This window comes from Glycine soja, chromosome 13 (genome assembly GCF_004193775.1).
Source record: "Glycine soja cultivar W05 chromosome 13, ASM419377v2, whole genome shotgun sequence".
Taxonomy (NCBI): domain Eukaryota; kingdom Viridiplantae; phylum Streptophyta; class Magnoliopsida; order Fabales; family Fabaceae; genus Glycine; species Glycine soja.
The window spans coordinates 31,334,436-31,359,492 of NC_041014.1; the positions used below are offsets into that span (position 1 = coordinate 31,334,436).

The 25,057-nt window shown below is 35.8% G+C and overlaps 3 protein-coding genes across 4 annotated transcripts; 2 read left to right on the forward strand and 1 right to left on the reverse strand.

Moving 5' to 3' along the window:
* Positions 1-7,310: 7,310 nt before the first annotated feature.
* On the forward strand, positions 7,311-9,842 carry LOC114381780 (purple acid phosphatase 15-like). The gene is made up of 7 exons (XM_028340995.1): positions 7,311-7,401; positions 7,473-7,712; positions 8,211-8,402; positions 8,520-8,853; positions 8,936-9,153; positions 9,291-9,481; positions 9,616-9,842. Exons 1-7 carry the CDS (start codon positions 7,311-7,313, stop codon positions 9,817-9,819), a joined length of 1,470 nt encoding a protein of 489 aa, XP_028196796.1. The 3' UTR covers positions 9,820-9,842.
* Positions 9,843-9,846: 4 nt separating this feature from the next.
* Positions 9,847-13,467, reverse strand: LOC114381423 (PLASMODESMATA CALLOSE-BINDING PROTEIN 3-like). Its single transcript, XM_028340673.1, has 3 exons — positions 13,065-13,467; positions 12,926-12,965; positions 9,847-10,209 (listed from the first exon to the last, which is right to left on the reverse strand). Exons 1-3 carry the CDS (start codon positions 13,384-13,386, stop codon positions 9,993-9,995), a joined length of 579 nt encoding a protein of 192 aa, XP_028196474.1. The 5' UTR covers positions 13,387-13,467; the 3' UTR covers positions 9,847-9,992.
* A 4,522-nt stretch (positions 13,468-17,989) lies between these two features.
* Positions 17,990-23,557, forward strand: LOC114382171 (splicing factor 1-like). Of its 2 annotated transcripts, none has more exons than XM_028341405.1 (9): positions 17,990-18,219; positions 18,328-18,646; positions 19,173-19,283; positions 19,391-19,430; positions 19,529-19,611; positions 21,017-21,094; positions 21,230-21,283; positions 21,428-21,556; positions 21,702-23,557. In XM_028341405.1, exons 2-9 carry the CDS (start codon positions 18,359-18,361, stop codon positions 23,280-23,282), a joined length of 2,364 nt encoding a protein of 787 aa, XP_028197206.1. In that variant the 5' UTR covers positions 17,990-18,219; positions 18,328-18,358; the 3' UTR covers positions 23,283-23,557. The 2 variants fall into 2 exon arrangements, with proteins under 2 accessions (XP_028197206.1, XP_028197207.1); XM_028341406.1 differs by having other exon boundaries at positions 19,394-19,430.
* The last annotated feature ends 1,500 nt before the right edge of the window (positions 23,558-25,057 follow it).

Consider the following 25,057-nt stretch of genomic DNA (forward strand, 5'->3'; position numbering starts at 1 on the left):
TGCCAAACAAAAACAAACAATATCAAATTGTCATCACACATTACACATTACAGAGGTGGAAAACTTCATTTTAATCGAAAAACGATACCAACAATGTTTATGTATGCATTTTATCTAACTTTTTTTCCTTTCTTAATTCATCAACCTTTATATTAAATGTATATAAAATTATAAGACTCGTAAAATTATAATAAACAACTCATATAAATAAATATATATTGTAAATGTTTTTATTATTATATATGTTTCAAGAATCAAATTGAGAAAAAGTTGAAATGAATTGAATCAGAAATTCACCAAAGTTAGAATAAGCCTTAAAAATTAAAGAATACTTATAAAAATATTTGTAATTTATTTATTAATAAAATTCTCACATCCACCACTCTAGTGAAATAATATCCATAATTATTTTTTAACAAATATATTCTTAACCAACTAATGAAAAACTAATTTCATTCAACATTTAATAATGGAATAAATAAATAGGATCTCATTCTTATAAAATCATTTATATATGTATATACTATTAAAATTAAAATTTTCATCAAAAAAATCCATCTAACTCTAAATACGATCAATTTTACCAATGCTCTTCATTGAGTCCATTCATTCTTAGTCCTATAACTCAATTCAATAGATCTTTTATATTATAATAAACTTAAATATCTGAAGAAGAAAAAACTCAAGTATATTTTTCTTTTTTCAACAAAAAGGACCAAATTCAATTTGCTACCATCTTATATATGTTCTAGATTGTATCCAAATGTATGTATTTATCAAGGGCTCAAGAAGACCCAACTATTGTTGGCCAAATAAAATCTAATAAGAGTTGTGTTAGGAATTTCTAATTAATTAATATGGCTACATATTATATTATTATTTATATTTGTTATTTATATTTAGAGGGTTTAATATAAGTGATTTAATTTAATGATTTCATTAGACTGTCAATAAAAAATTGATATAAGTTTAATGAACAAAAATCATTTTGACTCGTTAGGAAATAATAAAAATTCTAATAGGTTTAAAACTTAATACACCAAATCAAAAAATAGTTTTTCATCTTTTCTATCTAAAGAGAAAATCACAATCCTATAAGAAATAAAGTAATTTGATTGAAGAAGATTATTAAATCAACTATTTCTAACCATTTCAAGATTTTGTTGCATTTTTTATCAAATATTATGAATTCAAATATTATTAAAACTTTTCTTAATAATATGATATGATGTGTTTGGTGCTCATATCTTATTTTATATGATTTATTATAATTCCAACGAGTTGAATATGCATGATAATCCAGGAGTTCGACATATGGGTTTCTTGGACATAGTCGAGTTGCAAGTCATCCCATGACGCCATACATGAGTCATACCTGAGGCCTAAGCTAAACTATAAGGTTTTTCATGAGCAAATATGGTTTCTCTTGTGTGATTATGTGTGGGAGGCATCTTTGAGCTAAAACCCTTAATTTGTGGTGTTTGTTATTAATTAATAGATTACATTCATGATCCAATGTTAATTTTTTATGCCTACACAAGCTTTGATGCATAATGGGGAAGATTCTCAAGTCACATGTAGTAAGATTGTAAGATAAAAGATAATTGGACTTGATGGTATTAGGCTAACGTATATGCTTTCTTTTACTTACATAGGCCTAAGTAGGCTAGATGTGGCACTACCCCTACCTAGGCTAGATGGGGGAGTGAGGTTTTCTATTTTCAAGGAACATAGATTCTTACTTTAATATATTTCTTCATATTTAGAAACAAAAAAAGTGAATTTTTGTTAACAGTATTGCCAATTTTACAATAACAAAATCATACTAACCAGAAATGTTATAAGCATAATCTGGTTCCAGCTCAACTCTTTCACAATTGATCCCGTGTTGTTGTAAAAAAAAAAACAAGTATTTATTTAATTCTAAATACATGAAAATATTATTATTATTATTATTATACCGGTGCGCAGCTAAAACATATAGACTGGAGAGTTGGAAATATGAACGCAGGGAAATGTAACTTATCCAGGAATCTTGTCAGCAGGAGTGGTTAGATTGGTCCAAACTCCAAACAAAACAGCCTCCATTCATTCTTTCTGACTATGAAATAGCATTATATTCGCTCCATCACCATGTGAAGTTATCATTTCATCTATTGTTTCTTTGAGGTCCTTTTCAGCCTCCCATAAAAAACGTTCTCCATTTTTTAATAAGGCATAAAATCTTTAACTTTGACTTTGCCTTTTGTTTTCTTTTTCTCCTTTTTCCTTCATCTCAAGTCTCAATTCATTATGCTAGCTGCCATTGCACTTGAGTAGTCCTGAAATGGGTTGGGTTGTAGTGTGTGTGTTGTTTTCACTAAGTTGTGCCATTGATAGACGCGAGCTGGGTTCGAGGCCCAGAACCTCCTAAGAAGAAAGGAACGCAGAGAACAGAGAAGGTAAAGTTGTATATATTTCTTCTATATCTGCTGTTATTACAATGGTCATATATATATAGCTATATTCCTAACAGAATTGTGATTCTGTTGAAGGAAAAGATTACAAGCATAACGGAAATGGTATTGCTGCCCCCTGAGGCTCGACAACAATCTCAGCAGATTCTCTATTCTCTATTCCAGCTCAGCTTGGTCACGCATAATCTTTCAGGTATGCAGGCCTGTGAATAGTTCTCTTTGGTTTTCCTCCTTGCACCCCCTCATTGCTGTCTAGACCCTGAGTTACTTCCTGCACCTCTCTTCCACTATTCATATCATTCCATGGCCCTTGCAGAAACACCTTGTCCTCAAGGTGGTAATCACGACGAAGCTGGTCTAGCTCCTCCCATGTCGTCTCGTCGGGAGATAAGCCCTCCCACTGAACCAAAACTTCCCACTTCTTATCCGTACGCTGGCGATAGTCTAGAATCGTTAAGGGTGCAATGATTGGTTGATTCTGATCAAAGCGAGATGGCAAGGTTACTGGCTCCATCGTCTCCGGTGAACCTTTAAAAGGTTTCAAAACAGAGCAGTGGAATATCGGGTGAATTCTAGCACCCTCAGGTAACTGCAGCTTATATGCGACCTGTCCAACACGTTGCTATATCTGAAACGGCCCATAATACCGTTTAGATAACTTGCCCGACGTTGCCTGCGAGTGTTTAGTTGAAGATTGGCGGTGTGGTCGCAATTTGAGCATGACCCAATCTCCCGGGTGATATTCCACGTTCCTCCGCTTTGCATCTGCATAATGCTTCATCTGAGCTTGTGCCTTAAGGAGTTTCTTTCGAATAGATAGGAAAGTCTCCTCACGATTGGTCAGCATCTCTTCCACCGCGTCCACATTGGATGAACCAGTAATGTATTCCGGAAAGTTGAAGGGTTTCCGGCCGAAGGTGACTTCATATGGCGTGGACCCAGTGGCCGCGTTCCACGACGTGTTGTGCGACCATTCAACCCAGAGGAGAAATTTACCCCATGAGCTCGGTCGGCGATGTACGAACGAACAGAGGCACTGCTCAATAACTCTGTTCAACACCTCTGTTTGACCATCACTCTGTGGATGGTAGGCAGAGCTCATGCGGAGCTGAGTACCGCTAAGCCGGAACAATTCCTGCCAAAAACGACTTACGAAAAGAGGGTCACGGTCCGATACCAAGCTCCGGGGCATACCATGAATCTTTCCGACGATATCCATGAACAGACAAGCTACAGAATGGGCTGTATGGGCTGTGGGCAACATGCCCAAATGGATCCCTTTGGAAAATCGATCCACAACAACAAGAATAACAGTGTGACCATGATACGGAGGAAGGCCAACAATGAAGTCAAGGGAGAGGTCGTCCCATGGCCGGTGAGGAACGGGCAAGGGGCAAAGTAGTCCGGCTACTCGTTTTGTCTCGTATTTGACACTCTGACAATCCATGCATTGAGCTACAAAGTCAGCAACGTCTTTCCGTAAGCCAGTCCAGTGGAAGTTCTCCATTATGCGTGCTACTGTCTTAGCAGTTCCCAAGTGTCCCCCAGTGGGGGTTGCATGGAATTCGGTCAGCAATGTAGGAATGAGAGCAAGTTTGGAAGGGAGCCAAATTCGCCCTTTTCTGAGTACCAAATCATTGACAATAGTGTAATCAGGATACGCTGAGGGTGATGTTTGAATGGCTTTGACCATGTCCTGGAATTCAGAACTCGCTGTCAACTGAGCTCGTAATTCGTCCATGAATGTCAGGCAGGGTACTGATAGTGTCAAGAACAAGGAAATGGTGTGCTCTGGAAGCCGTGATAAGGCATCTGCTGCCTGGTTGCTTGCGCCGGAACGAAATTGTATCTGATAATCAAACCCCATCAGTCGTGCCAAGTACATGTGCTGTTCGGGAGTTTGTATGACTTGGGTGAGGAGTTCCTTCAAACTCCGATGATCTGTAATGATTGTAAAACGGTGCCCAAGGAGATATTGTCTCCATTTCCGGACTGCGGTGGTCACTGCGAATAATTCCCTGACATAAGTAGAGGCATGGTGGAGTTTCGGAGGAAATGGTTTGCTAAAATAAGCTATAGGATGGCCTCGCTGAGAGAGAATGGCACCCATCCCTACCCCGGAAGCATCCGTTTCCACAGTGAAGGGAACCTGGAAATCGGGAAGCGCGAGAATTGGAGCCTCCGACAAAGCCTGCTTCAACCTGCTAAATGCTCCCTGAGCTTCAGTGGTCCATTGGAAGGGTTCGACCGTGGTGACTCACACCAGAGGTGCCGCGATGGAAGCATACCCCCTTATGAAGCGTCTGTAAAATCCCGCAAGTCCAAGAAAACTCCGTAGAGCACGAGTTGACTGTGGAACGGGCCAATGGTGTATGGCGCTGACCTTGGAAGCCACAGGCTCGACGCCCTTCGAAGAAACCATATGTCCCAGGTACTCCACCTGAGGTTGACCGAAAGAGCATTTGGTCAATTTGAGGACGAATTGATTCTCAGCTAAGACTTGGAAGGCTTGTTCCAGATGAACAAGATGATCATCAAATGTCACACTATAAATCAAGATGTCGTCGAAAAAGACGATCACGAATCTGCGAAGGAATGGCCGGAAAATCATGTTCATGGTCGCCTGAAATGACGACGGCGCATTGCAGAGGCCGAAGGGCATGACTTTGAATTCATAATGCCCGTGGTGCGTACGGAATGCAGTCTTGGCAATGTCGTCGGAATTCATTCTGATCTGATGATAGCCCTGGAGCAGGTCAAGTTTGGAGAACCAACAAGCTTTGCCCAATTCGTCTAAGAGCTCGTCAATGGTGGGTATCGGGAACCGATCACGCACCGTGATTGCATTTAAAGCTTTGTAGTCCACGCAAAAGCGCCATGACCCATCCTATTTGCGAACCAGAAGCACAGGGGAGGAGAAGGGACTGTTACTTGGGCGAATGAGTCCTTTCTGGAGCATTGATTCAACCTGCGACTCAATCTCGTGTTTCTGGTAATGTGGATAACGATAAGGTCGTACGTTGACCGGCGCAGCTTGTGGCAGAAGGTGGATGTGGTGGTCTGTTTCCCGGGCCGGTGGTAGCGAAGAAGGGGGCTGAAATAAGGCAGGGAAACGATCAATTAAAGATTGAATACGTGGGTGGGGACTCTTACCAGTCTGAGGTTCGTCTTCGAGCACGGTGATGTGAAAATAGACTCCCGTATGGGATTTACGGAGGAGTCGCCGGAATTGGGGTGGAGACAATAAATTCAGGCTGAGCTCAGTGTCGCCGTGGAGCTCCACTAGCTGGCCTTCGTGGAAGAACTTCATTAACATAGAGTTGTAGTCCGTAAGGACAGGCCCAAGAGACTTGAGCCACTGCACCCCCAAGACAAGGTTCGCGCCGACAATGGGCAAAACGTACATATCAATGGTGAAGGAGATGCCCTGTATGGCGACCGCGACAGCTTCACACCATTGATTACAAGCTAAGTGTTGGTCGTTGCCAACCATGACCCGGAGAGGACGCGTTTCGTGTGTCTTCAATCCCAAACGAACCACCAATTCCTCCTGGACGAAGTTATGGGTGCTACCCCCGTCCACGAGGATGATAACTTGGTGGCCGGAGAGCGTCCCTAACAGTCGGAGCGTTTCCGGGGCTAATTGACCCGCCAAAGAATTGAAACTGATTTGGGCCGCTAACGGGTCATGGGTTGTGGGTGGGTCGGGTCCTGGGTCCAGTTCCTCTATATTAACCTCAGCAGCTGGGTCTTCTTCAGCAACCAAGAAGAAAACCCTAGAGGCACATCTGTGGGAGATAATCTCCTCCGGTGAGAGCCTTTTCAGAGTGGGTTGAGGTCGCAGTGTGGGTGAGCGAGGGGTGGGCATGCGAGAAGGTGGAGAGGGTAAGAGGGCCGTAGTGGGAGCTGGGCGAGAAACCGGTATCGTCAAAGTCGGCGGTGCACGGTGACGGAAGGAAGAGCGGGTATCCAGAAGCTTGTCTTCTTGGAGGCGTGCGAGACCCGCGGCTTGCACAAGGGTCATAGGCTGCAACGCCTGAACCTCACGGCGTATTTCGGGCGTGAGGCCCGAAATGAAGCAACTCAAGAGGAATTGCGCAGGAAGACCAACGATTCTGTTGGCTAAGTCCTCGAAGTCGGACAAATATTGAGCCACCGTGCCGGTCTGCGTCAACTTGAAGAGGGAGCCCGTAGGGTCCTCGTACGTGGTGGCGGCGAATCGAGTCTGCAAGGCGTGGAGGAAAGAGGGCCACGATGTCAGTTGACCATTGCTGGTCATCCACTGGAACCACGCCAGTGCTCGACCCTCCATGTAGAAGGCAACAATGGTAAGACGTTCATGTTCTGGGGTCGCGTGGTATTGAAAGTATTGGTTGATTTTGAACACCCACCCGCAAGGGTCAGTGCCATCGAACCTGGGTATGTCAAGTTTCATACGATGCTGTGTTGTAGGAACAGGGGAGGTGAGGGTAGGAGCAGAAGTGGGTTGCGGTTGAATCGAGGAGAGTGGTAAGCGAAGGAGGAGTTCATCGAATTTCTGGGTCATATTGTGGACGGATTCACTGAGGGACATTTGGTGCTGGGTAAGTTTGAGAATGGCGGTTTCGAGGGTGACTGCAGAACCAGGGGTATGGGAGGAATCAGACATGGTGAACGAGAGCACCAAAAATGATAGACGCGAGCTGGGTTCGAGGCCCAGAACCTCCTAAGAAGAAAGGAACGCAAAGAACAGAGAAGGTAAAGTTGTATATATTTCTTCTATATCTGTTGTTATTACAATGGTCATATATATATAGCTATATTCCTAACAGAATTGTGATTCTGTTGAAGGAAAAGATTACAAGCATAACGGAAATGGTATTGCTGCCCCCTGAGGCTCGACAACAATCTCAGCAGATTCTCTATTCTCTATTCCAGCTCAGCTTGGTCACGCATAATCTTTCAGGTATGCAGGCCTGTGAATAGTTCTCTTTGGTTTTCCTCCTTGCACCCCCTCATTGCTGTCTAGACCCTGAGTTACTTCCTGCACCTCTCTTCCACTATTCATATCAGCCATTGTTGATGGCGGCGGAGTTCCAACAACTCTGGATGGACCCTTCAAGCCTGTGACCGTTCCTCTTGATCAGAGCTTCCGAGCGGTTGACCTGCCAGATACAGATCCTCTGGTTCAAAGAACCGTTCAAGGGTTCCAGCCAGAACAAATCTCTCTTTCACTCTCTGCTTCTCATGATTCTGTTTGGATTTCTTGGATTACAGGTAGGTAGGTAGGTACCACTACCACTCATCTTCATTGCTACTTTCTCATCTTCTTCCCCAACTTGAAATAATAAAATTAACAAGAGGTCACGAATGAATGAATGCAGCTATCACTTTTCTTGTTTTTTTTTTTTGCTTCATTCTTTCACGTAAATCCCGCCATCACTGCATGTTACTTAGTATTGAATGAAAACCCGTGTTGCTACAGGAAGCACACTCACTCTCTAGGTGCTCATAGCTTTTTCTTCATTCCACAATTCACAAAACCAAACATACTCAAAGCAGCCCAAAATCACACGGTTTGAGGTTCATGAATTATTTTTGTTCCAAGGCCACATTGTGATTTGTGCTAGTGCTAGTGCTTCTACCTACCATAACTCTTAATTCATGTCCTTTCAATTCAAGTGGCTATGAGTTTACTTTTACCACATAACTAACTAGTGATTGTCATTGTCTGTAAAACGCATGTGGCATAACGTATGTATCCCGTTGTTGCAGGGGAATTCCAAATTGGGGACAATATAGAACCCTTAGATCCTGAAACTGTTGCTAGCATAGTTCAATATGGAAGGTTAGGAAGGTCCATGAGACACAATGCTACGGGCTATTCCATAGTTTACAGTCAACTTTATCCTTTTGAAGGCCTTCAGAACTACACCTCTGGAATTATACATCATGTTCGTCTTACAGGTATAATAACACTTGGTTTGTGCTTCCCTTGTATTAATTAATTGCCTATAAGTCAAGTTTTTATTTGCATGGCATGTAATTAATTATTTAGAATTGTATTGTATTTGGTGCGCGCAGGATTGAGACCCAACACACTATATCAATATCAATGTGGCGATCCTTCGTTGTCAGCAATGAGTGACGTTCATTATTTCCGGACTATGCCAGTTTCAGGCCCCAAGAGCTACCCTAGCAGAATAGCAGTGGTTGGAGACTTGGGTCTTACATACAATACCACATCCACAGTTGATCATATGACCAGTAACCATCCTGATCTTATTCTGTTGGTTGGAGATGTTAGTTATGCCAACCTCTATCTTACTAATGGCACTGGGGCAGACTGCTCCTCTTGCTCATTTTCTAACACTCCCATCCATGAAACCTATCAGCCTCGTTGGGATTATTGGGGAAGGTAACATTTTCGATCATCACTTTCTTCCTTAGACAAATGTTCTTCATTTTGGTTGCAAGTCAGCTTCTTATAATTGATTCAGGTACATGCAGCCTCTGATTTCTAGTGTCCCGGTAATGGTAATAGAAGGGAATCATGAGATTGAAGAACAAGCTGAAAACCAGACATTTGTTGCTTATAGTTCTCGATTTGCATTCCCATCAGAAGAGAGTGGATCATCATCCACTTTCTATTATTCTTTCAATGCAGGAGGGATACATTTTATAATGCTCGGGGCCTACATATCCTATGACAAATCAGGTTAAGTCTTGCTTCCTACACTACATGATTGATATTCTTCATGTTACTAACATGCATGGTTTAGACTTCAGAAAACTTTGCTGTTTATTTATTTAAATTCATGTTACTGATTGATCACTACTAGTTTTAAATTGCAGGGGACCAGTACAGGTGGTTGGAGAGAGACTTGGCTTCTGTTGACAGGGAAGTGACTCCGTGGTTGATAGCTACATGGCATGCACCTTGGTGTAGCACCTACGGGGCTCATTATAGAGAAGCAGAGTGTATGAGGGTAGAGATGGAAGACTTACTATATAAATATGGCATTGACATTGTCTTCAATGGACATGTAAGTATATTATTGTACGTCTTCATTGCATATGATCCATAATCCATAGATAAATTGGCAGACAAAATTCATTAAGTGCTTATATACATCTGCATTTTTAATTGAATACTTAGAAATTTCTTATGGGAGAACAGGTTCATGCATATGAGAGATCAAACAGGGTATACAACTACACATTGAATCCTTGTGGTCCTGTTTATATCACGGTTGGAGATGGTGGTAACAGGGAAAAGATGGCAATCACACATGCTGATGAACCTGGACAGTGTCCAGAACCATCAACTACACCAGATGACTATATGGGTGGATTGATACGCAATCCACCCATAAAACGTTAATGATACGCAAGAAATTCATTGTTAAAACGTTAATGATATTATTGTCATAAAAAAAACAATTGTAGCTCTGCACCTCCCACTTACGTAATATGTAGTTGCATCGAGCCAGATAGTTATATTCCAATTCCACAAAACCGTAAACAGACACAAGCACTGAGGCACAGGCAAGCCAATTAAGGGATAAGGGACATAATGAGAAGGAAAACTAAAAATGAGGTAGTGGTTAATATTGTGTTCGAATTGGGTGCTGATGTAGAATTTTCAGGGATTAGAGGGTTCATTCCTACACCATCCCCGCCATGGATTGGAGTTGTTGTGGTAGGTGCTGCCACATTCGGCATCGCTGCAGGTGTTGTCACTGTTGTATTTGTATTTGTAACTCCAGCAGTACTACACATTCATTATAAGAATTGAAATCAAGTAAGCAATTATTATAACCCATTTCATTTTACAGTACAGTAAGTAATATGCATTCAACTGAAGAACTCGAAACATTTGACCTCCTTATAGTCACCTGTTTTCATCCGCAATTTGCTTTCTTCTCCAAGGCATTTAACAAAAAAAAGTAAAAAATTAAAAGTTGCAGATAATAACACATTTTCTTTTGTTTAACTGAAGAGAAAAATAAAACTACTATTCTTTCTCTTCTGTTTTTTCTCTTTAGGATTTTAATTTAAATTTTTTTTCTGTTCTTCTATTTCTCTCCATTCAAATAAACAAGGATAAAGGCAAGTAGCAATAGCATGGTTATAATTGGCTACTGTACTAGTACCGTACCTAAGGGATAAGGGTTTTATACAGTTGAATTTTCAACTTTTCAAATTTCAACTGCATGCATTCAAACACATTAAATTATTATAAAATAAATGTAAGTTAAAAATGTTTAGACCGTTTGATTAAAACTGCATGACTGTGCAGTTCTTTTTAAACTCTGGGTGATCCTGATCGGGGGTTATAATTACTTTCATTTTGCAATGTCGAATCCAATGGACCCTGCTTGGATTAAGAGTAAAATAATAATAAAATTAATAAAGAAAGAGATGAAAAAAAAAAATAGAAGCACAATAGAATATAAGAGAGATATATGTTATTTGTATAGATAAAAAATAAGAAAAAATTGAAAAATATTCTATTTTTTTGTCCGAGGGTCTTGCGTTGTTACATCAATCCTTTGGGTTGAAAAAACAATTCTATTTAGATGATTGGAAAAAATAAGTGAATTATAGAAAAAAAAAATATTTTTGTAAGAATTAAATATGTGATTTTTCAATTTAATATTTTTCTTAACCAAAAATTATTTATTATTTTTACAAAATTATATTATAAATAAATAAATAAATAAAGAAAAAAAAGCATTTCTCCCAATTCTCTTATTGGAAATAAAGTACAACAGTTTTTTGTTAATCTTACTAAATAGCTTTTTTTTTCCTATTTTACTTCTCAAACAAACATTGAAAATTTAACATTTTTATCTTTTCAATTTTCTTCCAGCCTATTTCTACCCCCCAAAATAAGGGGTAAACCTAATTTGTGATTTAAAAGAACTGAAATAATATTATATATATATATATATATATATATATATATATATATATATATATATATATATATATATATATATATATATTGAAATGATATAGTATTAACATGGCATTGCTCAATTATATATCTAGTTATATCAATGACAAAAAAGTGTGTTTGAACTAGCTACAATGACATATCTAGTTATTTTTTTAAAAATTAAAATACAAATAAATTATTATATTGAAGTGAAATATAAATATAAAATTATAAACATATGTGGGAGAAACTCAGTTTAAGTTCTTAATGAATTCATTATTAATTGAAGAAAAAATTGATGAAGTTCTTAAATTTAATGTTACAATGTGAGATTCAGAAAAAGCAACTTAAGAATCTCTGTCCTTTTCAACTTTTGACCAGAATTTAGAGTGCAACCGTGAGTTGCTTATATTGAACCAAACAAAATGTATTAGTTTCTCCTCCTTTGTCTCAATTTTTTCTCGAATCAAAACAATAATTCAACATATATAATATGATATTTTTACAGTAAATCACGTTTTTTAATATAATTCCCATGAACCGCCCAAATAAAAATGGCTTGTTTGTTATAGAATATATGAAAATAATTTTAAGGAGATAGAATAAGTTGGTAGTGTTCAGCAAGCGAGAGTTAGAGGATAAATAATTTAAAAATAGTGGAATTCTCTATACTATTCGTATTTATTTGTGCTTTTTTTCATTTATTTGTTATTTTTCTTCTACTGTTCTGCTAAATATGTTACTTTTCACCTTTATCTATTTTTACTTTGTTTTTATTTTTATTTACCTTATTTTCCCCCTATTTACTAAACATGCATGGCAGTAGGATGGAGCCATGGAGGTAGAACCTTATTTTTTGGACAAGACGTGCAGGGCGCAGCAGGAGAAATTATTACCCGCAATAATTATTGGTGTACGAGCTTGTTACTAGTTGGTCTTGCTCATTCATTGAAAAGTATGCACTGATCCCTAGATTTGTGCAGAAAAATGCAGGATGAAGATGAACATGAATCGTTGGATGGAATGGAGCAGGCAAGGTGAGAAGCACAAAAAGACATTGGAAATAGGGGAGAGCGAGAGGGAGGGAGAGAATCGGAATCGGAGCTAGCAATTACCATGATAGTAGTAGAAAACAGACAAGACAACACGACACAACACAAGGGTCAACAAAACATATATGTACAGAAACACCTGACGCATGTCACAACCAAACCAAATCTCCCGTCTCACTCTCTCTGGCTGCCCGTGAACTCATTCCCTTCCCACTAAAGATTAATCTATCTCATCTGATCTCGTTTAAATTGTTTATTTAAGCTTTAGTTTATAAATAAATATGTTCAAATATAATAAATCAATTTTTTTAGACTTAACTCTAGTAATATGCTGCGAATGCGAATAGTTCATATAACCTTTTAAATTTAACTAATTTAAATAAATAAATAAATACTCCAAAAGAAGTGGCCTGGCCTGGAGGGAAATCCATGTGAAGATGAAGATGAGATATGCAATAGAGATTTAATTAAGGAGAAAGAAGAGGACGGCATACCTTGGGGTTGCGGAGGATGGGTACACGCAAGATCCATAGCCTATACGTACAAAAATAAATAAATAAATAAATAAATAAATAAATGATCCAATTAAGTCGAGATTAAAGTAGTGGTTGCATGAATGAAAATAATTTTTACTGGGATCGGTTTGTGCGATGGTGGAAGCACCGTGGAAGAGGCATGCATGGGGAGCTCTAGTGTTGCGCTGGTAGAAGCTGTTGAAAGCATAAGAAGCATGAGCTTGAAGAGTGTTGGGAACGTAGCAGAGGCCATCAGGCTGAATGGGTGCACAATCAGCTCCACCACCGGCTTCACATGCAGAGTCCAATGCCGTCTGCAGTGCTTCCTCGCTCGCGCCAATCTTCGCCACGCACCAACTCGCTGATCCTCCCACTATGCTTATCATCACCATCACCATTGTCGTCGTAACTGTTATCACTATCATATTTCTCATCGCCATTTGCCTGCTGCTTTTCCTTGAGGGAGGGAGGGAAATAACACACTCAACTCAAGTCCACGCTTTCCTTTTTCTTTCTTCAAATATAGATATAAATAAATAAATAACCAATATACCTAGGTTAAATTACGATGGTTGTCTTCTTTTAACTCTTACTTAGTATGCAATTTTGATTTCCTTATCTTTTAACTTTTAAAGATTGCAGTCTTCACATTTAAAAAAAAAAATTCATGCAATTCTAAAAAAAAAAGAGATTAATTCAACTTAATTACTATATATTTTAACATTTTTGCAGTTAGTATTAGGTTATGTGTCACTTATTGTACATGTATTTTTATTTCAAGTGCATGCATCAAAGAATTAGCTAAACACAGTCACAATATTTTGTTTTTACCTTTATTCTTTTTTAGGTTACAACAACGTATAACCCAATGATAAAATTAATATAATATTATTTTATTAGTAGTATTAATATTATATGTCTATTGGATTGAGTTCATGGGTTTGGAATTCACGGATCCAACCCTCAACCAAATTATAATTAGGTTAATCAAAATGAATTCAAACTAATTTAATGACCCAACTTAATATACTATAATGTATACGGGCTTGGTTGGTTTGATAGGATTTCCAAGTCGATTGTGAGTTACTTATACTCCTAATGCGTACTTCATATAAAAATTTAGTGATCTCTAATCTTATGTATTTCTTTCTTTGATTTTACTTAATCTCCATTTTTTTAAAGATATATTTGGTTTAAAGAAGAATGAAAACAAAGTTAAATTTTGTTTTTCTCTTATCTAGTTCTATTGAAAGTAAAATAAAAATATATAAAAAATGAAAAATAATTTTATAAAACGTTAACCGTTTGAAAAGTGTATCAAAATGTTCAAGTGGTAAAGACTCAGAAGTCTAAGTGTCGATTTCCACGGAGACTTGTTTTATACTTGTGTTGAATAATTTTCAATTTATTAGAGTAAAAGATGAGATAAGGTAAAAAATGAGCTAAAAGAAACAATAACTAAAATAATAGATATTAATAAAAAATAAAAGATTTAATAGGAAATTCAATGAGATGAGAATGTTAGGATCTAACATGTCTTATTTGCCTAAGATGTATTGTTTTAGGTTTTTCTCTATCAATTAGGTGAATTTTTCCTACACATATCTATTAGAATACTTATTCCTTATGTCTCACGATGATAAGCATATCTTACATATCTATCTCTAAAATGTTTTTACAAAGATTCAATAGATAAAATGCATAAAATTCTAATTTTAGATGTTTGCTTTGATACATGGGCATAATGCAATCACTCTATGTCTAGCAATAATTTTATTAAGATACTCCTTCCTTTTAGTTCTATTAGAAATTATCTCCTATCGAGCGACTAATCCCTAAAACTAATGCATGTAAGACCTTCCTTGTATTTTTATTAAGGATTACCTTCTTTCGAGCACCTAACCCCCAAAGATGATGTAAGGATGAAAGATATATGAAATTAAAATAAGAAAGAATAATAGGAAAGAAAACATTTGTTTGCATTGATAGATATATGGGCTAAGAGTTTAGCCTCTTATAGTCATAAGCTTATACTTGAAAAGGGCTTTAGAAACTGATGAAAGAAAATGAATGAAAAAAGAGAACATAAAATGATGGGAGAGAAGAAAGAACTCCCTAAGAGAGAGTTCTCAGGCTAAAGCCGAGTCTCAAAGCATTAGGTTCTCTTGGTATGATTTAGCCTTCCCAAGTGTTTTGTTATCCTTCTCCTCTTTTGCTAAAAAAAGGTTTTTAGATTTTTTATTTTAAAAAATAGAAAATTAATTAATGTGCCCTTGATATGTCATTATATAACTACTATTTTTCTCTTCTTTACTTACTAACAACGAGGTTAATTTAGGGCTTCTTCATTAACAGAAAAATTCTCTTCTTTTGTCTCTCCATTAAAAATAAGACATTTCTAATTCTTTCTTGTCGCCACATTTGCTATTAATATACACTATGGAGCAACATCCTACCATTCACGAAAGCACTTTGCCTCTTATTGATAACCTTAGGGAGGATCCTTTTCAACCTATTTGCAAGAATTTTAGCAAGAATGTTATGCATGCATCCCACTAAAAAAATAGGTCTAAATTCACTAAGCTCTTGTGGATCGTCTACTTTAGGTATTAATGCAATGAAGGAAGTGTTAGTACCTCTAGGGAAGATGTCATTTTCATGAATCCCTCCAAAAAGCCCTTGATATCACCCTTCAAGATCTTCCAAAAGTGTTTGATCGATGAAATTAAATTGATGTCATCTAGTCTAGGGCTTTTATGGTTATCACATTCTCACACCGCCTCTTTGATCTCACCAATATCAAATTTAGAAAAATTTGGTCAACTCTCACTCCATTAACTTTGACCGACCTCTATGAAATTCCTATTTCAATGATTTCTAGAAAATCTATTGGCAAAAAACAAAGCTTCCTCCTTAACTTTGACCGGATCTTTCACCCAAAGATTGTCGATTGAAAGGTCTCTCAACATAGACTTTCTCCTCCTCCAATTTATCACTACATGAAAATATTTAGAGTTTTTGCCTCCTTTGTAATTGTGGCATACCTTACTATTTTTTTTCTCATTTTTTTTTGGAAAAGGCTAATTGATATATAAAAGAAATAATTACACAGTAAAAGAGAGGATACGAGGTGTCGAGGTACCAATATCCCTAGAGGAAGTACAACATTAACAACCCATCCATATTCCATAGTTTCAAATATCCTCTCCCCACTCATATAGTTAATTGAACACCAACCCCTCCTCCGACCCTCTGAAAAACTAAATCACTTGTATCAATGCATACCTATATGAAACAAGATGCAAGAACACAAGATTTTGTTGAAATTGAGTGTCACAAAACAGAACCAACCACCCGAGAAGCAATCATGACACGAACCACGTCCCCACAATAACCTCGTAAAATCTTTCAAACATGTAGCTCGATTTGAATTCCAGTGCACGAAAGAGATTGATAATGCCTAAGCCAAGACCACACCAAAAACAAAAGATTGTCCACGACAACTCCTTGATCAAAAAACCCTCCCTTAAAGATGCATTTGTTTCTGATACACCACAAATTCCACACAGTAGAACACCAAATTAGCTTCCATACATATGTCATTCATGCTCGTTGACCTTCCATCTAAAACATGTTGCAAGAAATTTGATTGAGGCGGCATAAATGGTAATGCAGTGGAAATCCCCAGCCAATTGCTAGCTAGTATCCCAAAAGACTTTGATATATAGCATTGCACGTGAAAAACATGTGACCCGCAAACTCTTCATGAAGATGGCTGAATTGACAAAGATCAGAATGATCCCCTAGGTGCACATGTGTAAGAATTTTCTAGATTACTTAACGATCTTAGAGAACATGCCTTAAAGATTCTAATGCTTGATTTGAATTTGGATTATCCATTTGTCATCAAAGTAGGATACATGGTTATACTTTAATCTTTGCTCCTAAACCCTAATAGTGGTTTCTAACAATATTTTGTGATCATGTAACTGAGACGAGTGTGAAAGTGTATGAAAATTAAAGAAGTTTAATTAAGGTTTTAAAAAATCTAAAATTATACGAAAAAAATAATTAATGATATAAAATCAAGTTTGAATTTCATGAAGACTATAAATAAAAATGGAGAGATTTTTTAAGAATTAATAAAAACCTTATTAAATGTTAATTGTAACAATATACACTCCTCTTTATGAGAAATTATATGTTGGTCCTAGACCATCACATCCTATGACATATGACAACTTAACTAGCTCATAGAAAGTTAACATGTTATGGTTTATTGTTTTTTATGTTTTTCCCCCAAAATCTTAACAAATTTGAGTATTTGGATTAACACATAATTACTCTAAAAGAGTTAATGAGAAGTTTTCCACGACTCGAAATATATATATTTTTGTTATATGATAGAGACTACGAGTATTTGACACATGATTACTCTAAAAGAGTTAATGTGAATGTAACAAGACTTTACATCACGTTAACTCTTTGGTTATGTAAATATAAATTGATAGTATTAGTTACTTTACTTATTAAATACAATTTATGATTAATTTTAATAAATTATGAAATATGATATTTACTAAATATAATATATTTTTTGAATTTAACAAATGTAACGTTAATAATTAATTATATATTTATTTAGTTTATTAAATATAATTCTTAAATTTAATAAATGTAATAAATATATTTATCCCATAACTTCTATTGCTAATACTTATTTAATATTTTAAATTATTTAAAACTTAACAATATATTTTAACAAAGTGAATAATAAAATGATAAATTAAAATATTTCGGTATATGTTTTAGTTAAAAATATTTCATTATTTGTTGTGATTTAGAGATGATTTGTACTATATTATTTTTAACTTTTAAAACTAATTTTTTTTCTATAATAATTTTTAAGAAATAAAATATTTTTTATTAAGAAAATGATATAATAAAAATACATTTTTAATTAGTTTAAAATATTATTATATAATTTATTTATTTATTTTCTTTTCCACTCATATAAGTACATAGATTGAAGTTTTTTTATTCATGTAACACAACACAACTTATCCTTTTCTTCTAGTATAATTCTTTCATTTTTATTTCATTTCTCCGTGTTTCACTTGTAAGAAAACAAGAGTGTATCGAGTAGAAATAAGGTTATGGTAGCAGAGGAGAGGGTTTTGCAGTTGCTTCGATTTTCCTTTTAAAGCGCTTCGACAAGGAATGAGTTATGAATTATGATGCGAGTGGCAAAGGCAATTCATTTCTGATTTCAGGTTCGCTTTCGTTTTTCAATTTATGCGGCAATTTACATTCCCATACGTTTTTTTATTCTTCAATTAGACGAACACCAAATTACAGTTTCTGTATGTTCGTAATCATAGGTATTTAGTAAGAAAGTGACTGGATAAGAGAATGAGTGCTGAGATTGATTCAACTTATGCTCCTGAACCTCACAAAATGTCTGGAGCAACTACCAGTGGCCAAAAGCTCTCTATATTTTCTGCCAAATCTGGATTTGTCATCCCTAAAAACAAATTGTCAGGGTCGCTGGTCCCTATTTTCCGAGGGGCTAAACAACATGGGGTCACTGCTGCTGCCATCAATGAAGAAAGTTCAAAACAAATTGAGAGGAGATCAAAATGGGGTCCTGATCTCACACAAGATGCAGCTGTCAGGAGGGGAAAAGTTTTAGCTTTGCAGGTGTTTTCTGGAATCCTTTCAAACAATACTCCATTAACATTTATAATTACTGCTAAGTATTTTTTATTTATTTTTATTCCATCATCATTTCCTTGAAAGTACTCAATTAATAAGGTTAAATTTATACTTCTTTACAAGTTTTTGATTAAAATGTTTATGTTTTTTTTTTAAGGAAAAATGTTTGTTTTACTACTCCTTATTCCTTTTTTATTTTAGTTTTACAAGGTTCCTCGCATCTTTTGCTCATGGTACCCCTCCTCACTAATGCTTCCTTGCCAGCTTAAACTTCCCCAAGACTGCATATTGTGAGATACACAATAGACATTTTACTTACACGAAAATCATGAGATTGACATTAGTAAAGAAGTATTTTTTGCTAGACCTTGGTATGGAATGTGATTTATAGCTAGAAGCTAATAAAGCAAGTTGGGTGCTGTAGTGTGTGCTTCTGCTAATATTTTGCATAGGTTCTCGCTTCTATGATGTCTATAACTGGTACTGTTGTTTTGATGCACACATTTTGTAGATTCGAGTGGATCAAATTACAAAGCAGTTGGAATCAGAAAAACTGGAAGTTGGGGACACTCAGAACTTGAATCCAGATCAAAGCATATCTGGCCCTCAAATTAACAGCAAGGTTAACAACAATTGACACTGTTCCTTTTAATTTTTATTACTTGTTATTTTCTAAATGCCATGAATTTATTCTTAAATAAACTTCTGATGTTGATTTATGGATTTAAGAAGGCAGAAATGCTCGAACTTGAAAAGCGGGAAGCAATAGGTTTGTTTTCCTTGAAGTATATCTTTCCTTTTTATTCTTCCCCTTTGCTTCATACAGGCTGTGTATTCCATTATAATCTTGATCTTAATCATATCCAGGTGAAATACTAAAATTAGATCCCAGTTACAAGCCTCCACGTGGTTTTAAACCATTGTTAAAAGAAGCCAGCATTCCTTTGCCTGTAAGTATTGCTTCTAAAATTCGGCTAGATGTAACTCAATGCTATTCAAATTCCATTGTAACTTGTTATATTTATGAAAAATAAAAGATAAATTTCCTGGATTTAGAGTTCAACATCATTTTTTAGTGCATCTATATGGGTGCCTATTGGATGGTTTGGATAATTTTTTAGTCTGATTATAATGGATAGATAAAAAAAAAAACTATTAATTCATTCGTAACCCAACCATCCATTAATAATTTTTTTACGGATGAATATCCGACCAATCTGTTTAAAAGTATGTTATATTTTAAATTTCATTTTCAATAATTGTATTAGTATTGCCAAATGGATCACATAGTGATGGAGAAGCTGCAGGAAAAAGGAAAAATGGGCTTTCAGTAGCAATAGGAAGAAAAACCACTTGATCCATTTTCAGTGATTTAATTCAATGAATTGAGAAACAAATGGATGGATCATTATCCATCCATTAATCACAATAACACAGTCCATACAATCCATTTACTTTTGTTTACTGAAATGTATTGATTGCATCAGATTTAATTTTCGATTGATAGGTTGGGTTATAGATATATGGATTATTTTGCCACTTGTATGCATCCAGCATGTGCATGAGTCTCCCACCATGTAGGGTCCGAGAAGCGTAGATGTAAACCTAGGGGCTATTTCTAGGATTTGAACCCATGACTTGTAGGTCACAAGGTAGTAACCTTACCATTGCTTGGACACTTACCCTCTATTGACAAGTATTGATATATTTAATAATTTCATGCCTTGTCAAAACTATAATATTTAAATTCTGCTGTTAATAATTATAAAATTCATTATTATGGTTGTAGTTAAGGTTTTGTGGGCCTGATAATATTTCCTTATGCTGTAAGGTGGGGGCAATTTTTAGGTTGAGGCCTTATATTATTTCTTTATGTGTTTGACTTTAAGGTCCATGGTGTTTGACTTGAGCATGTGGCTAGTGTTAATTAACTGACCTGAAACAGTAACTCATTTCCAGACTTTATTTTCCGGAAATGATCTTCTCATCCACTTTCCTTGGCTGCTTTCCTGATGGTTGATGTTGTTGGAGAAGCTCCCTCCTCGTATTCTTGAGAGAAAGTTGAAAACTAACTTGTAGTATAAGATGTATCATTCAGAATTGAGGCACACTAACGGCCCAGCCTAGATTACAACTAAAATATATTACTTGTATACCAATTGCTCTGCAGAGTAAGAATGCAAAATGACTCAACCTCTTTTGCTTCTGATATGCTAATGCTAAAGTTTGGCATTTGTTTGTTGTAATTTAATTTTAAGAATGATCTTTTTCTTTTTTCAAAAATGAAATGTCTTTAACTAAACCTGAAGTTCTATAATGCAATGAAAACTCTTATATGTAATACCATCTTTACAGGTCCAAGAATATCCTGGGTACAATTTTGTTGGTCTAATATATGGGCCTGAAGGTGATAATCAAAAACAACTAGAAAAGGTAAGATCATGGTGTTGATATCTAATCTAACCTTTATCTGGTGATCTGCAGTCAGTAAAGTGTATCTGCTGATTGAGATCACAACATGAAATTTGTTCATTTTTTTAATTGATCTCTGACATATGCATGTCTCAGGAAACTGGTGCGAAGATAAAAATTCATGGAATCAAAGCAGACACAGGAGAGAAAGTAAGTTCCTTCACTTGATAATATAACGTGGCTTTTATTCTGCACGATGACTTTAAAATATTTTAACTTGATTATGGGAGGAAAGGACTGTAAATGTTTGCATTTGCTTTCTGTTTTCCATTTATTTAACTGTTACATTTTCAGGGTGAAATTAAACCCGGAACTGATATCCAGTGCAATTACAAAGAGATGCATGTTAACCTATCAGCTGATAGTTTTGAAAAAGTGGATGCTGCTATGTTAATCATTGAACTGCTAATCACCTCTGTAACAGTGAGTCTTGTCATTTTACATGACAGAAGTTTTTTATGATTTATTGTTTATGTTATAATATGTTTTATTATCATTTTTGTAATGATGCCATTCCTTCTGTATTTTCTATTTTGACTGTTGTAATTATTGCTGTCTTTTTATTCAGGAGAATTTAGCTGCTGGTTCTACACCCTCTATATCAGTTTCTAGGGACAGCACTAATGTTCTGAGTCAAAGGCAAGAAGGCCATGCAGATTCTCTATCTCTGGAAAACCAGGCTGTGTTGCAACCAGTAGCTGTTACACAAATGCATGGTGATAACTTCCAATACTCTAGTCCATGGTTTTCAGTGGTTCCATCTCATACCCCTGTGTTTGCTTCGTCTGGCACTGTAGCCCCCCCAAATCCACTAGGTCTTGCTAGAACTCCCCATTTTTCATCACAAACTTCAAACATGGCTTCGACTTTTGGTGCTCAACCTGGACCTGTTGCTGGATTTCAGTCGATTATTCCAAATCAACATGTTTCTGTGCAAACACCACCACCAAGACAGATTTTACAGTATTCGCATATGACTCAGACAAGTCCTTTGGGTCACATTGGGCCCCTAAGAAATCCTGTACAAAATTTGTCAACTCCAAATTCTTCATTTTCATTTCCTGTTACTTTAAGCCAAGCAATGCCAATAGGACAACATCAGACATCTGTGTCTTCAATGCATCTACCTATATCTGGTATATCATCACCACCGATACCTAACCAGCCATTGACCCATCTTGGTGTCTCTTCTGGCCTGAACGAAGCCCCTGTCACTGTTAAAATGTCTGTTGGTCCCAGCAATATGGGGCCAGTGGTTCCACCTGCAAGACCTGTTTCTCTACATCAACAGCCAGATGTTGCATTTAAGCCACCGCAGTCAAATATGTCAATGATTACACGATCTGCCACCTTTCTTCCACATCAAGTAGGAATTTCCCCTGGACAACCATCTTCTTTGAGATCAATGCCTGTACCAATACGTGCACCTACACATTTATCTGCAAACCATTTATCAGGACCTGTTTCATTTCCTTCACGTGGAATATCCCCTTCACTTCCATTGCCTCAGCAAGCAGGAATACCTAATCTTGCTTCTGGAGTTGCTCCTTATCACACCCATGTAAAACCACCAGTCTTGGGGACATCAAAATCTGGAAATTTTACTTTTCAATCACATCTGCCCAATGCAGACTATGGTCAAGTGTTTTCTGGACCAAACAGTCAATCAGGTGCTACACAAGAGCCACCTTCTGGTCCACGACCTCCACCATTTGGGTTTGCTGTGCCTGATCAGCCTCGTCAAATCTTTCCAAGGACACAATTCCCTGGTCAAGTGGATCAAGCCGTTCCCTTTGGGGTAAGATTAGGTTCCATCTCGAACTCAATTCCACCACCCAGACATGCTGTATTTCCATATGCTGGTCAACCTGCACCTAGATCGTCAGTCCCACAAATGGGTATGAAGAACTTCATTTCTGCCCCTCAAATGCCAAATTTGACCAATGCTGGTGCTCAAAGAGGCATGCCTATTCGGCAAAGCTATCCTCCTCAGATGGCACGGCCAGATATCCCAATGCCTCTGAATCAAAAGTTTGTCAACAATCCCCCCATGGCTTCTGGTAAGATAGCATATGCTGCGGACCAAATTTATGATCCCTTTTCACCCACTTCTGCACCTCCACAACAGAAAGGTAATCCTGGAAAATGAGGGAATTGGATGTGGCTACAGATACGTAACCGATAGTGAAAAACTCGAGTCATGACTGCAGTTTTAGGTAAACAGGCGCAATACTATTTGTATAGATTAATAATGGTCATGTTACAAAATCATATATGATTTCTTACCACAGTTTGAGTTGATTTCAACCAATCTTTGCAGGAATTTGGTCATCTCTCCACTATGTAAACTACATTTCATTTGGATTTTTCACTTCGACTAAGTTGCATTTAAGCTTGGTTTCAATGATTGATAGTGTTACGCCATCGGCCGTGTCACACTTTCTTGTTGACAATTTTAACTATTACTAATTAATTGTATTGTCAGTTTTAAGTTTTTTATCTTGTCATTCAATTGGGAAAGCAGGTGTTTAAAATCAAACCAAATCGTTTATAAACCGACAAATTAATAGAAAAAAATCAAAAAATTACAAAAACCAAAAATCTAAGAATGCACACTTTTCATGGTTTGATTTTCGGATTTTGTTATAAAAAATCAAATAAATTGTATATTATAATTATATTAAATTTTATTGTGGTAATTAATAATAAGTATTAAATAATTTATAACTTTTTCTTTGTCTTATAATTAAGTTGCATATTTTATTTTCATATGTTAAAAAATAATGTACAAATATTGTTAAAAAATAGTATAAAATATCAAGTGATGTATAAATTATTATTATATTACGAAAAAAGTTGATAATATCATTTATATTAGTGTTAAATAGAAGTAAAAATAATAATTTTGAACTAAAATATGTTAAAAAAAAAGTTGAATAAAAAATAAAATTCATTGTTAAAATAATATAGCATAATTATGTAAATTTAGTTGATAGATTTTAAATTATGATAATATACTAAAAAAATAAAATACCACAAAACTGAACCAAATGAAATCACAAAAAATTGTTGAGTTTGGTTTGGATTTGATGTTATATTCAAATCGAAATAAACTGAAATGCATCTTAATTTTATGTTTGATTCGAATGATTTTTTTATCTAAAAATTAAATCAAATTGCACCATGAACACCCCTAAGAAAGGATAGTATATTCGACTTTTAAGAGTACGTCTTATTTTTTTGAAGTCTTTTTCTTTTAGCATCAAGAGTTGGAAGTACTTGAAAGAAAGAAGATATATTTCGACAAAAAAAGAAAAAAAGAAATGGGCTAAGTTGTATTTTTTATCTCAATTTTTTAATTTTTGACAAATTTTACCTAATTTTTTAATTTGATGCATTTTACTCTTAAGAAACTTACCAATTCTATTTACTCATTTTTTTATTAATAAATACAAAATTTGAGGGAAAATTTGAGGGAAAATTTGACAGAAAAGTAAAAAGTTGGGGTTAAATTTGTCAAAAAATAAAAAATGAAAGTAAAAAGTACATTATGTTAGAAGTAAGATGACATAGAGTAAAATGTGTAAGTTCCTTAAAAGTTAGAGATAAAATACATCAAATTAATTTATTAATTTATTGAGGATGATCGACAAAAATTTAAAAATTAAAATTAAGCCAAAGAAATGAGATAATATAAGTAGCTCAAAGGAAAAAGAATCACAAACGTAGTGGATAATATGAATTGAGTTGAGCTAAAAATGATGTATTCGTTCAAGTTTTTCGTTTATTAATTACAAATACAAAGTAAAAAAACTAACTATTAACCTTTGTCGACAAAAAGAAATTTCAAAGAAGAAAATGAATTTGTGACTCTGACCTCTTCCCTACTTCCAAATTCAGAAGTTGTTTCTTATTCACCGTCAG